This window comes from Tinamus guttatus, unplaced genomic scaffold (genome assembly GCF_059628265.1).
Source record: "Tinamus guttatus ecotype Peru unplaced genomic scaffold, ASM5962826v1 Tinamus_guttatus_pri_ptg000674l, whole genome shotgun sequence".
In the NCBI taxonomy this organism is placed as follows: Eukaryota; Metazoa; Chordata; class Aves; order Tinamiformes; family Tinamidae; genus Tinamus; species Tinamus guttatus.
The window spans coordinates 1,179,705-1,192,583 of record NW_028289208.1 but is presented as its reverse complement, the minus strand read 5'-3'; the positions used below and the strand labels follow the sequence as shown (position 1 = coordinate 1,192,583).

Genomic DNA, 12,879 nt, shown 5'->3' with positions numbered 1-12,879 from the left:
ACTATAGAATCAATATGCATTTTACTGTGTACAGAGCCGCACGGCACTTCATTAACCCCTGTTATTCCTACTATGTGTCACCCAAATGAATTTTTCAGAGCAGAAATCCAGCACAGAAACCCTGCACAGTCACACAGAGTTTCATAATTCTGTCCTGTGAACCACAAAACAAACAAGAAATGCACAACCTTACACATTTTTTCCAAATATAATATTTCCACAATGCCTGTGTGTCTTCTTCATTTTTTCTGTAGAGTAATTTTGGACCTTATTTTTCCAATTTCCAGAAGTAAATGGCAATACTAACTCAAAAATATATCAAGACAGATGGTAAGCATCACAAATTATAGGCCAAATATTCTGAAACTGGTATGAGCATAGTCATCAACTGTCTACTGGAAGTGAAATACAAAAAAAGTTTTTTTTGCAAAAAAAATGTTACCAAGCAAAATTCTCATTAAGATGACCTAGTCATAGTTCAGTCAGTAGGGATACTTTCCGTTTTCAAAATCAGAAGGGTGCCCAAATAAATATAGTTAACATACTTCAAAACAGCAGTCTTCTAGCTGGTAATGTGTTATACTACTCAGATTTAAGCAATTTCTTTTCTGTAAGAGGTCATGGAATTGTTAAAATAATACTGTAGGTCATTTGGGAACACAGAGTGAATATTCTTGGTAAAAAGTGAGGTGAACTTGATTAACCGTTGCTTAACTAAGCTGATGATACAATCTTCACTTAGTGTTACTAACAAACAGCTTCCCCATTTTCAATTAGGTGAACTGGATTTCAGTAATATTCAGAAGGCATTCTAAGACTTACCATCTCCAGATCTCCATCAGCAACTGCTCTTAAGAGTTTTTCCACCTATTCATGAAGAAAACAAAATTGTATTTGCTTTGTTATTATTGGTATTAAGCTGAACTCTGAGAAGTCAGTGCTCTTCACTAACCTCCTAAGCTTGAGCGACAGGATTACTGCTGACCCAGCTCACGTTTATTGATAAAGGTTTAAAGGAAAGGGAAACAAATTCATTTATAAAATGCAAAAGCTGTGCAAGGTCATGGCCATCTGATGGTCTCTGACTTGCTTGGCTAAAGACAAGCAGTACTCACCTAACAACAGGACACATACAGTCCACACATAAGCAAAACCATGTAAGCTGATACACCACATTACTGTGCAGCAGCTGAGCACATACTTTTGTTGTGATCCTAGCACTGAAAAATAAAACAAAATATAAAGACTCAACACAAACTGCCACCCTGATGAGTACCATAACTGTTTGGACCCTTGCTGTGCTATGCTACCAGAAGCACATACATTGAGAAGTTGTTTTATTTTATTAGTTGATAAACAACAATTTAAAACCAAGAAGATGCTTTCCAATTATCCAGATGCACACCTGCAGATCACTGGTGTGTTCCTAAACTAAAAACAAACATCTAGAAATCTAACTTAAATACAATTACTATACAATACATTATTATTCATACAATGGAAATAAATGGATACTCCTTCAAAGTTCAGGGCCTTACTTGTGTTACTAATGGCAATTCACACTAGTAACACTGGAGTTTATGTTTCACCATTACAGCACATCAAGTAGTCTTCATCTTTCTGGAAGGGTAGGGAAGACGGAAATTGGTTGTTTATCTTTGCTTAGCTGAACACAGTCCACTTTAGCGAAAAGTGTTTTTTTACCCTGTAGCTCTAAGTCTATGAATTGGATAAGCTGACAGCAAAAAAAAATCTTTTAATTTTTAAAAAGCATGTATATATATTTTACATATATATATCAAATGTTAGCAATCAGCTCTACATTTTGTACATAAGCTAGTAGCTTTTTCTATAACACTTCTGGACGGAATCACACCTTTTTTTTGTTTTATGTGTATATGCTTAGCAACAGTAAGTGACCCAAAAGGCCCTGATAACTTCTTTCTAAAGTAAGTTCCTTACAGTTCCAAATAATTGCCTGAGGCCTTAACAGTGAAGAAATATATAGCATCTGTTATGAAGGTTTTATATAATTAATTAAGAATATTTAGGAAAAAGTCTGCTACAGGCATTTCCTCATCTTTCCAGCAGGCTTTCTCAACCCTCCACTGAAGAGTAGCACCCTCCCTCAATGCAAATACAGAAATGGCCATTTGATGAAATCTACTGCAATTCACTCACCTACTCGGTTTCTGGTTTTGTTGCTCTACAGAAATTGTGCTGAAAGTCACAAGTACTAACCATAGAGGACACGCCTGGCTCTTCACTCTTTCTTTTCCAAGTTGTGAACAAGCCAGAAGACACACCATGACTGACTCATTTCAGCAAAGAGTTTAATCCACCAAGCAGTGGGGATTCATAAAGATCACACTGTGTCCCCCTAATCCATGGTCTAAGCCCTGGAAGTCTGGGAAGCTGGCAAGGTCAGTTTTCCCCCAGTGACAGATTCCTTCATGGAGAACTCTCAGGATTAGGCCCCAGTTTCTTTACTCAGTACTAATAACAACAGTGAGCCCATGTGAAACTTGGCAAGCAGTAATGAGCTAAAGCTGGTTTACAGAAGAGGTCATTAACCCCGAGGATCTAACGTATAAGCTGCTTGTAATCTTTTTCCCTGAACTCCAGTCTCAGCTTCAGGTGTGATAAATTTGTCCCCTTAGGAAAAAAGCAAATCCTCAGTCTGCCATTAGGTGAACTTTTATGTACATTATATCTTATTTACAGACCTTGGCCCTGTATGAACAGGGAGGTGCTGCTACACCAAGTCTCTCACAGAGTAATTGATAACAAGGGGTAAATTAATTTTGTCCAGTCAAACAGAATTTGAGATGTCGTGTGAGTGAAAGACGAGAAGGAAAAGGCAGAGGAAGGCATGTTGACCAGTTTGGTCACAGGAAATGAGCAAATGTATATGCAAGATTCTCAGTATATATTATATATTTCTTCAAATGTTACAAAGTGTCCTATGCCTACTCTGAAAGCTGGTCTTACATTCTAGGTTATCGTCCTGCTTGCCAGTATGGTGCTATCATTCTATTATGACTGAGAGATTTTGTAAGCTGACAATAGTATTTAATTCCTGCATAGCAAGGCCCTTGAAGCACGGGCTGCCATTATAATTTTGTAAAATTTAGTAAATTCTCAAATTACATAGTTAAGTACAGTAAGTTGGAACTACGCCAATTATGCTTTTGTCTTTCCTCAAAAAGATCCAGCAGAACAGTTGATACCACATAAAATAAAGTATTTAGATACTTATCTCACAAGCTCATTAGGACAGCAGCACATCATTTTCCAAATCAGAGAGCTATTCCTGAAGAACTATCTTACAACAATGTTCCAAGGCTTCACTGCTCCTCATTTCCTTCACCTTGGTTATTATCAAAATTATATTTTACAGTCTTACCTCTTTATAAGTATTCTTTACTTCTTCTTGTCTTATATCAATTGACACCGATGACAAGCTTGAGACAGATGATCCTCTGCTGAAAGTTTCTGTTGACCGCTGAGGAGACCTAAGCGGTGACTTTAATAAATCAGAAAACAAACAGACAGAAAATCTTGCATCACCAGATTAGGCAGGTAACACTTATGCAAAAAGATTAGCGGTTTGCACTGGTTGTTACCTCAGAAGCACTTTGTCCCCTTTCAAATTTTAGATAGTTTAATTCCATCAATGACAAAATCTGCAGAAAAAAAATATTAATAGAGAAAAGGATTGTAAGTCCACTTCACTGACTCATTGATTGAAACAAATTAGTCAACAGCAGCTGACCAGGCTAAAAGCACCTGTTTAAAAGTTCATGTTCTATACTACAGAGAGACTGCATTCATACTATTTTTACTATTACTATTTTAAAATGTGATCATTCTTCCTTAATTACAAACATACATTTTATTAGTAACAAACCACAAAATGCTGTTAACAAGTAAGCACACACCTCTGTGGAACAGTGTGCATTAGGAAAAACAAAACAAAACCCAAGCCAGATGATAAAGAGGAATACCTTGGAATTTAATGCACACTGGAGGGACGTCTCTTTCATCCGGTTCTGAATGTCCGGGTTGGCCCCATTTTGCAAAAGCACTTCTATGATCCCTTGATAGCCCCAACGAGCAGCTATATGGAGAGGGGTATCTCCCTTGTCATTACCAACATCTAATCTACAGGAATGTACATCATAGTAGACTAAAGCTTTGACACACTAGAAAGAAAAAGAATGCCATCAATAATACCTTGTAATCCCTTCCCTCGGGGTCACTAAACAGAGTTAAAAATCAAATAACTAAATATGCCCAATAATATGAACCCTAATACGAATACACAATAAAGCCACAATGAACTACTGAATAATGCCGGAGTTTACAGCAAAGAAGAGATACTCTTCAAATCTATTTCTTTTTTTTTTTTAAATATGCAACTTTAGTGCAAATTGGCATCCCGGTTTAATTCTATTCCAATAGGATATCCATTTAGTTTGTTATAAAAAAATATTACTTACATCCTCATGACCATAAGTGCAGGCTAGATGAAGTGGAGTATTTCCATTATTGTCCTGCACATCAGTACTTGCCTTATAATGCAGCAAGAGTAGCTTAAAAGAAAAATAGGAGTGGACATTTAAGCAACTAAAAATTAATGGACAAACAATTGTTGCTCTGAAGATTGCTTTGGTTTTCTAGCATGATAAAGCACTTCAGAAAAATTAGCTATGTCTCTTCTGCTTCAAATAGCAGTTTTAACAGTCCCTCTTGGCCTTACAGCACTGTATGCCCTACCCTCTGAACCAAATAAAAGCTGCTTCTTAGATATTCAGAGTTGTCACTGAAAAACTGAATCATCCACTGCAGCAAACACAGCAGTATATACGCTACATGAAAATTTACCCTATGTTTTAAGAGGCTATGTAAGTGTGTAAGTGAAGACACAGGTTAATTTTAGCAATGATAACTCAAGGATCATGTATACAAAATTCAAGAACACACTAACTACATACTTAATCTATCCTCAACACGATTTGAAGTAATTTAATTTATCTCAATGACTGCAATGGCTCTTTTGCCTTAATCAAGAGCAGAGAAGCTATTAGGATCTCCCTTGCACTATATGTTCGAGATTTGCATTAATAAAACAGATTAATTCATCAGGCATACATAGTTGCCAATTATCGGTTAATAAAAATGCCAGAAAAAAAATATCATGCAAATTCAAACGCTAATAGATCCTTAATTCTGCCAGCATACAGTTCTGGTAAAAACTCTGGAAAACCTAAATGACAGTAACAACAGAAAAGCTTGGATGGAAGTCATACATTTATTACTCAGCATAAGTGTTCATTTTTACTTCTGATTAAACCTTTTGGTGCTTACCGTGACATTCTGATACCCCTTCTGACAGGCAAGGTGAAGGGGAGTTGAACCATGGTAGTCTGTAGCATTGACAACAGCTCCTTTGGCTACTAATACATCCACTAATGATGTTTGCCCTTGGAAAATAAACCATCGTTAAAAGACAGAGGCAAATTTGGCATAAGAACACAGCTACTTTTCAAACTAAAACAGGAGCTATAAAGCACAACAGCCTGCACTCATTCATACTGTGTATTCACTTCCTTGCTTTTTGAGGAAGTGTATCATTCTACTGCACATCAATCAAGGTCACGGCTCCATAAAAGGACCTCCAGGTACAGGCAAGTCATGCTTGCATCTCGAGAGTAAGAAAGGATAGAGAGTAAAGTCATGTCACAAAAGTATTCTTCTTTTGGGAGTCAGGATATTTAAAAATAATAATTCAAAAAATCCAAACTAATACACATCTGATAAATGTAAAATTGATGTCATAATCAATAAAGACTGCAAGACACAAGATACTACAGACCAACCATGCTAACTGCAAACAAGACTCATTTCTGATGATGCAGTTAGACTTTTTTATGAGTGAGAAACATAACTATTGTAGTTATGTAGTAGGTAGTTGCTAAGGTAAACCTAACCAGCCAGAAAAAAAGCAAACAGAAAATAACTTAACCATAATAAACTAATCTTAAAAGAAAAAAACAACTTCAGTCAGGGCCAAGATAATCAGTTTCCATAGCCTATAGCTAGTAAATGATTTAATGTAAAAATGTATAATGTAAGGAGAAAAAGCGCTAGCATGTCTTTTTTCTTTTACGGAACATAAGAAGCAGAAAGCAACAGTGAAGAGAAACAAGGGGACTCACCACATATAGCAGCTATATGAAGCGGTGTGTATCCCCGGTCATCTCGGGAAAATGGCGTGACAATGGAAGGATCATTCAGCTTCCTATAAAACAACAGGGGTTTAAAAGAAGCCGTTACCTATGCAGCAGGGATAAGGAGAAGAGGGGGAGAGAGAGAGAGAAAATGCCACAGCTTACAAGAAATGACTTTCAAAACTTTTAATCCTTTATCGGTTCATTTCACATCCACAAATTATTCTATAGAGTTTTAAGTTTAAAAGATCTATTTTTGCACATGACACATAAATCAGGTTAAAGACAAGAAGAATCTCTCCCAGGTCTACCAAAGGACATACAGCATTCATCACAAAATGTGTCTGGTTCCAAACTGTTCAGTAGTTTCCTTCTCATACCTGCTTGGGTATTTCTGAGAATATTCACTGTTTCCTCTGTCTTCTCAAAGTATATGAACATATGCTCTATATCATATCTTGACATCTTCAATAACCCAAAGCAGTATAACTTCTAAAGGATATCTTAAATCAAGGCTTTCGTATAGCTTTTTGTGCATTTGCAGAGATGAAGAGTCCTTACCCAGAAACCAGCTTTTCACATTTGTCACAGTAACAGAGTGGATGACACATTTTCTGCACAGTGTCTTTATCACTGTCACCTTGACTTAATAATCGCTCCACTTCCTCTTCATCACCTGAAGCAATATGCTACAAAAAGCCAAGAGAAGAGAAGGAAGAACTGATATATAAGGTCTTCTAGAAGAAGTTATTTATTGAAGCACAAAACCAAAGACACTGATTATGAAAAAGATATTCAAGCATTAGAAAGCAGAAATGAACAATGCCACAGCACAGACCCCCTGACGGGCATCTAGTATTAAAAAGGCTCTGTTCTTGGCTCCCCTCACCTTCTGGAGAAAAAAAAAGAAATCCTATTGTTCTCTTTAGACTCGGGGAATTGAGCTTCCTCTGTGCAAACACATTACTATAAAATTACCAAGCCTCTTGCCATAAGCTGTGAACACATATAATTAGAAGCTCTTCTCTGTATCCTTGTATAGGCACAATTCTTTTAGAACAACACTGGGAGACTAATACATAACATGAAGGGATTGTCAGGTGACTACACTTGACATTTCTCCAGCAAACTCTATTTTTAAGCAGTGAAAACTGTGAGAAACAACTAGCTGCTGGTACCGCATCTGTGCATTAAATGGGCAGATCAGTAACAGCAACAGCAGTACTTCATCCTCATTGACTTGAATATTTTTAGCGTATATGCTGAAATCTAAAAGACGCTATTAACAACCTGCTGATGTTCTGGCACGGAAGTCCACTAGACTACAAACACAGTTTTATCATCTATTTAAACATACTTGACACCGCTAATATAAATAACCCTAGCTTCACACTATACTGCACTGAATTCCAGAAAACCCTACAAAGGAAGGGATAAAAATATGACTTATGTATGTATATGCAGAATTTTGACATTTAAAAAGGTATTTTAAATAAGGAATTTATTTACCTTAAACAAGCAATCTATAGGAGTGGTAGACATCTGGGACAACAAGTTCATCCTTTGTCTCAAAAGCAACTTGTCACACAGTCTTTCAGATTCCTGAAAGTAAAGCAGATATTCATTCACAGGTCAAAAGTAAGTACCTTAAAAATAAAGCTGATTTTTAAAAATATTAAACACTGTATTTACCATTTGTTAACTGTAAGGTACATTTAATCCTAATAATTCAGTTTTATATTTAGGATTTTATTCCCAAGCCTTTAACACCCGCACAACTGCTTTTTAAAAGAAAAAATAACCAGATGTTCACCAGAGCATTCCTCAACCAAAATTCTCTATCAGCTGATTGTGCATTGGTGAAATTATGGTTGAATGATCTAAAAAAGAACACAGTAAAACTAGAAAAGATACAGAAAAGGCAACAAGATAGATAAATACATGGACCTGTGAAAAGAAATTAGGATTCTTCACCCTGAAAGAGATTTGACTGCAACAGTAGTGTACAAAATCACAAACAGTGAAGAGAAGACCTGCACAGAATGATTAAAAACGATCCCTCAAAATTCAAGGACTAGGATACCCCCAGAAGGTTAACACAGGTAGGGTGATCAGGTTGGGTAGGAAAAGAGGAGAGAGACAGAGTGGGTGGGTTTCATTTTTGTAGAACTGATTGCCATAGGACGTTACCAAAGTCAAAAGTAAAAAGGATTCAAAACCACACTAAACAAATTCATCTCGGACTGTGAGATCTTTATTGGTGGCTATTAAACAGGATGACCTAAATGCAACTCTGACTCAAAGACACTTCAGCTGATTGCTAGAGAATAGAAAGTTGTGCCAGGTGAAGGATTAATTCCATATTGGACTCATTTGTCCACTCCTTCCTACCAATCCCTTGTTGAAAATAGAAGCTAAGTCAATACTACACAGTGCAACTCAACATGGCAGTTTCTAGCTTCGCAGCAGTCCCAAAATGCACTTTAGGATGTGCTAAGACCATACATGCTTTCAAAGCCAGGAGAATATTTTTAGTAGAATTAGCCTTTGAAAAGGCCATATTTGACACTCACAACAAATCAAACGGAGACACTTGCACATTGTCATCCAAAAGCAACAACACCCAAAGAAGTTTTACTCACTGCCACCCACAGGCGGTGGTAAAACAGAACCAACTGTCCCCCAAGCCACAACATCTAAACTGCAGACTGCTGCTGTTCAGACGGACACCCATCATCACATCAACTTCCTCGGTGGTTCAGGATCCATTCTGCAAGTACCAGATACAAACGAATCCAAAAGCCTAACTCAGCTCCTAAGGTTAACAGTAAGGCAACTGGTCAAAATGAACTTCAAGAAATTAGTAGACTACAAATAGAAAGAATCACTTGAACACTAGAGATACAAGTTTGGCAGTTTTTATAAAAAAATGGTCACTAAGGATACAAAATCAAAGATGTCTCTAGTAGAGATGTCTTAAAAACACTGCTAGAACCAATAATGTTGTTATAAGCACGTCTACATGAAGTTTACAGAGATGAAAGTTCAGACCTGTATTTCAGTTTAACTTTTTTTTTTCACAACTAATATTTTAATACAAAGGTTTGAAAATGGAAATCACAGCAGAAAGCAAAAAGTTGCAAAAGGAATAGTAAAGATTTCTCTCCCCCAGCAAGGTTTCCTCTTTTATAAAATGCCTACATTCTTCAAAATTCACTCATCTGCAGTTTTGTCGATTCCTAGTGTGTTAAGTGCTTGTCAGGTCTCCCTTACAGCACATCCCCTTTAAATAACAGTTTTTAAAGCATGAACTATTTACGAACACTGTATTTAGATATTTATACAAAAGTAAGTTTTTCCTTTTTAATAAGAATAGAAGGAAATAAAAAACATTAGTACATATTTTATTACAAAGACAAGAGTTGTTGTCTAGCCTGATTTTTTTTTCTAATTTTATATTTATATCGTTGATAACCCCTGGGTGTGTTCTCAGAGAGATTCTTCAGTGTGATTAGAAATATCTTTTGTAAGAATTGATCAAATATTAAGAAAGATGTTAATGCTTTACTGAAGAAACCAATTTTTGAAAATTCTATTCAGAATTTCTCATACAAATGCCCACAGACAGCTTAATACTTTGACTATTCAGAGGCAGTAGCTCGTGAAACCTAGTGTAGTTTTAGCAGTATTCCACCTACAAGGTACTTTATAAAATAAGAAGCCCCCATGTGTATTAATAAACTTAAAGCCACTTGAGGCAGCAATCCTAGTGCAGAAGTATCAGATGATGGTTAAAGCATTAAGCATGAAAATGGCTTCAAGAAAAAATTGTTTGTACCCATTTAACATAACCAACCTGTTCTAGGGAGTAAAACTATAAGTTTATTTTGAGGGTGAACCCTTCCCTGGTGTGACAGTTATTTTGAATCTCTTTTGTCTGGAAAATAAGAAATAACTAAAGATTAATGGCCTTTTACCTAATACTATATATATATATGTTAAAAAATATAGCTATGTAGTTCTGGGGGATTAACCACATGAAAACCTACCCAGGATTTTAACACATAATAGCGTAGGGCTCTCAGAAAGCCCCCTGCCCACCCTATTACAAGCATGACACTTCATTAGCCTGACTTAGACCAAAACCTTCCTTTCCCTCTGCCCCTTCAGCTTCCTCCTGACCTGCAGCAAGAGCTCTCTGCAAGCAGCCAAACGCTGCCTCGTCCCCAGGGCTGCCCTCCACTGACTACCAGCTCACCCCTGCCCCAAGGTAGCACCTTCCAACTGTGCATAAAAGCTCAGCTGATATCCAGGTTAATAAGTATTGGACCTTAGTTTAAAAAGGTTGACTACTCCCAAGAAATTTTCTTGTGCTACAAGTTGCATGTTTCTTTCTTCCTTTGGACACAAACTCATTTCTCCAGACTTGGATCATACAAGGTAAAGGGACCTAGCAGGTCTCTCCTAACCGCCCTTTTCTTGCTGACATTGGTGTGATCATGCTGCCCCTCAGCCCGCCGGGTAGGTTAGCTCCCTGCAGACTTCTCCTGCTGTAGTTAGTTCCAGCAGGAATTGAACAAGGGCATTTGCCAGCAGCTCTGTGAAGCCAGCTATGAAATGAAATGTAGCTGCAGGAGTGGCTGTATTGAAGCCCCAGGGCACAGGCATGTTCCTGCATAGTTACATCCCATAACCCCTTCCAGCACAACCATCTGGAAACAGAGCCACGGACCACCAGCCCCATGGACCCTGCTTAAGGAGGGAGCTGATCTCTCCCCAGAATAAAGGAAGTCTTTCCACAGAAGGATTTTTGAAGGAAGATCAGGCAATGCTACATTAAGTTCCTACCCTTCTCCCTCTCTTTACTTCTTTTTCTATTCCTTTCAAATGACCACTTGGCTACCTCATTTCTGCCTCTTTATTATGTGCTCGCTTTTGTCTCCTTTGTCCTCTGCAGTTGGGAAAAAATGGTCTAGTTCCTTATAGCCATGGCAAAGAACAAGGGGTCCTTCACCTCGTTGTCTTCAAAGCTGTGCTGTTTCTCACCAGCTCATCTCAGTGCTGCCTTTAAGCTGTATCGATTCTTATGAAAGCCAAGCCAGAAGAAAGTATCTGCTCACACAGGCACACACAGGACAGAGGAGGCAGCAGGAGGCTAAAAGCTGGCTCAGCTCCAGCCTAGTGATTAACTGAAGGAACCATTACTTGCTCTTATGAACATTGCCTATTGGTGCAGATGCTCTAACTTAAGCAGCATCAGGCTGCTCTCATTGAGACTTAAAGGATGTAGCTCCCTTCCCAGGACAAAGGTCCCCCAAAGGAAGCACTCATCAAGAAGCTATAGCCACTTAACAGCAATCCCAACATAAAAGCTATTGCTATCTTTAGCTGTGCAAGGAGGGATAGGAGCAGGCATTCCACAGGAAGCAGTTTTTATTCTAACATTTTAAGAGCAATCTTTCCTTTCTTCAGCTTGTAGACTTTTTTCTTTTTTTTTTTTTCTTTTTTTTTTTTCTTTTTTTTTTTTTTTTTAAAAGAGTTATACTTTGGTTCCAGTTCTCGATCCACACATCAGCATTGCTATTTGTATATTGATCAGCAACAGCTGCAGGAAGTCAAACTTTTTTTCCTTTTAAACTAATATTTTTATTGTTTTAACAGAATTCAATACAATATTACAAACAAGTATCAGCCACTATACAAAATCAAAGAGTGCTTTTTTTTAGTGTACAAAACAGACCTATGCATGACAGGTTCACAGAAGAATCTCTGAAAAACCAAAAATAACAGAAGGCTAAAAAGTTTAAGTGCTTTTGCTCTAAGATTGTGCCCCAGGTCATCCCATCCAAGCCCTGCACACTGAGCCATTAGTCTGGCCCCTGCAATTGGATTCCAGCGCTTTGCAGTTGGGCAGACTGAGACACGTAGAATTCCCTCTGGTTCCAAGCTCACTCCTTTTGGTTTCCACATCACATTGGGAACACCTAGATTTTACAACAGCAGAAACGTATAGGAGGCAGTAAGACTGGATCCATTCCCTAAACAAGCTACTAGATTTTAGATCATGGAACTTCTAGAGTCATATCAATGTCATCCTTCATTGCCCTCCAGCAATTTGACCTGATTGACAGAAAGTCCAGCAGCCCAGTAGGAAACAGTTCACGCATCCATAAGCTCCCTGCCCTTGCCAGGTTAGGGATCCTGAAAGCCAATGTGATTTTCAAACCACTAATATAATGCAGTCCTGCATTCCCACCAAACTATTAATCTAATAATAGTCTGTTGAGAATGATTTATAGATTTATAGCAAGATGATCCTATGAAGTAATTTGCACTGCAAATAAACTGCTTTTTAGACAGCACTACACAAAGATTTATTGAAAAATTCCGCATTATTCTGTAACCTCCTGTTCTGATGTCTTAGCCAAACCTTTTAAAACTCCTAAAGAAAGTCTCAGTATTTCAGAGCTTAGGCCATGCTTTCACAAGCATGATTCAAAGAGGACAAATAGAAGGTACCAAAAATCTTAATGAAACTCAGCTGTCAAGTAGCACTGTTCTCCCCTCACCACCGATCACATGAAAAGGCAGAGTTGTTTGACACTTAACTGTTTGCTCCTGGAGCATACAGGTATTGCTAGGCTAG

General features: G+C 37.7%; 1 protein-coding gene across 2 annotated transcripts in view; it reads right to left on the bottom strand.

Moving 5' to 3' along the window:
• Nucleotides 1–12,879, bottom strand: part of ANKRD27 (ankyrin repeat domain 27) — a 37,156-nt gene that overhangs the window by 10,035 nt on the left and 14,242 nt on the right. The window contains exons 13-21 of one of the 2 annotated variants that reach the window (XM_088536516.1): nt 7,743–7,835; nt 6,795–6,922; nt 6,222–6,304; nt 5,371–5,486; nt 4,503–4,595; nt 4,008–4,205; nt 3,627–3,686; nt 3,407–3,505; nt 823–867 (exon numbers count right to left, since the gene is read on the bottom strand). In XM_088536516.1, coding sequence (XP_088392642.1) covers nt 823–867; nt 3,407–3,505; nt 3,627–3,686; nt 4,008–4,205; nt 4,503–4,595; nt 5,371–5,486; nt 6,222–6,304; nt 6,795–6,922; nt 7,743–7,835 — 915 coding nt within the window. Of the gene's footprint in view, nt 1–822; nt 868–3,406; nt 3,527–3,626; nt 3,687–4,007; nt 4,206–4,502; nt 4,596–5,370; nt 5,487–6,221; nt 6,305–6,794; nt 6,923–7,742; nt 7,836–12,879 lie in introns of both variants that reach the window. The other variant, XM_088536515.1, reaches the window with a different exon arrangement.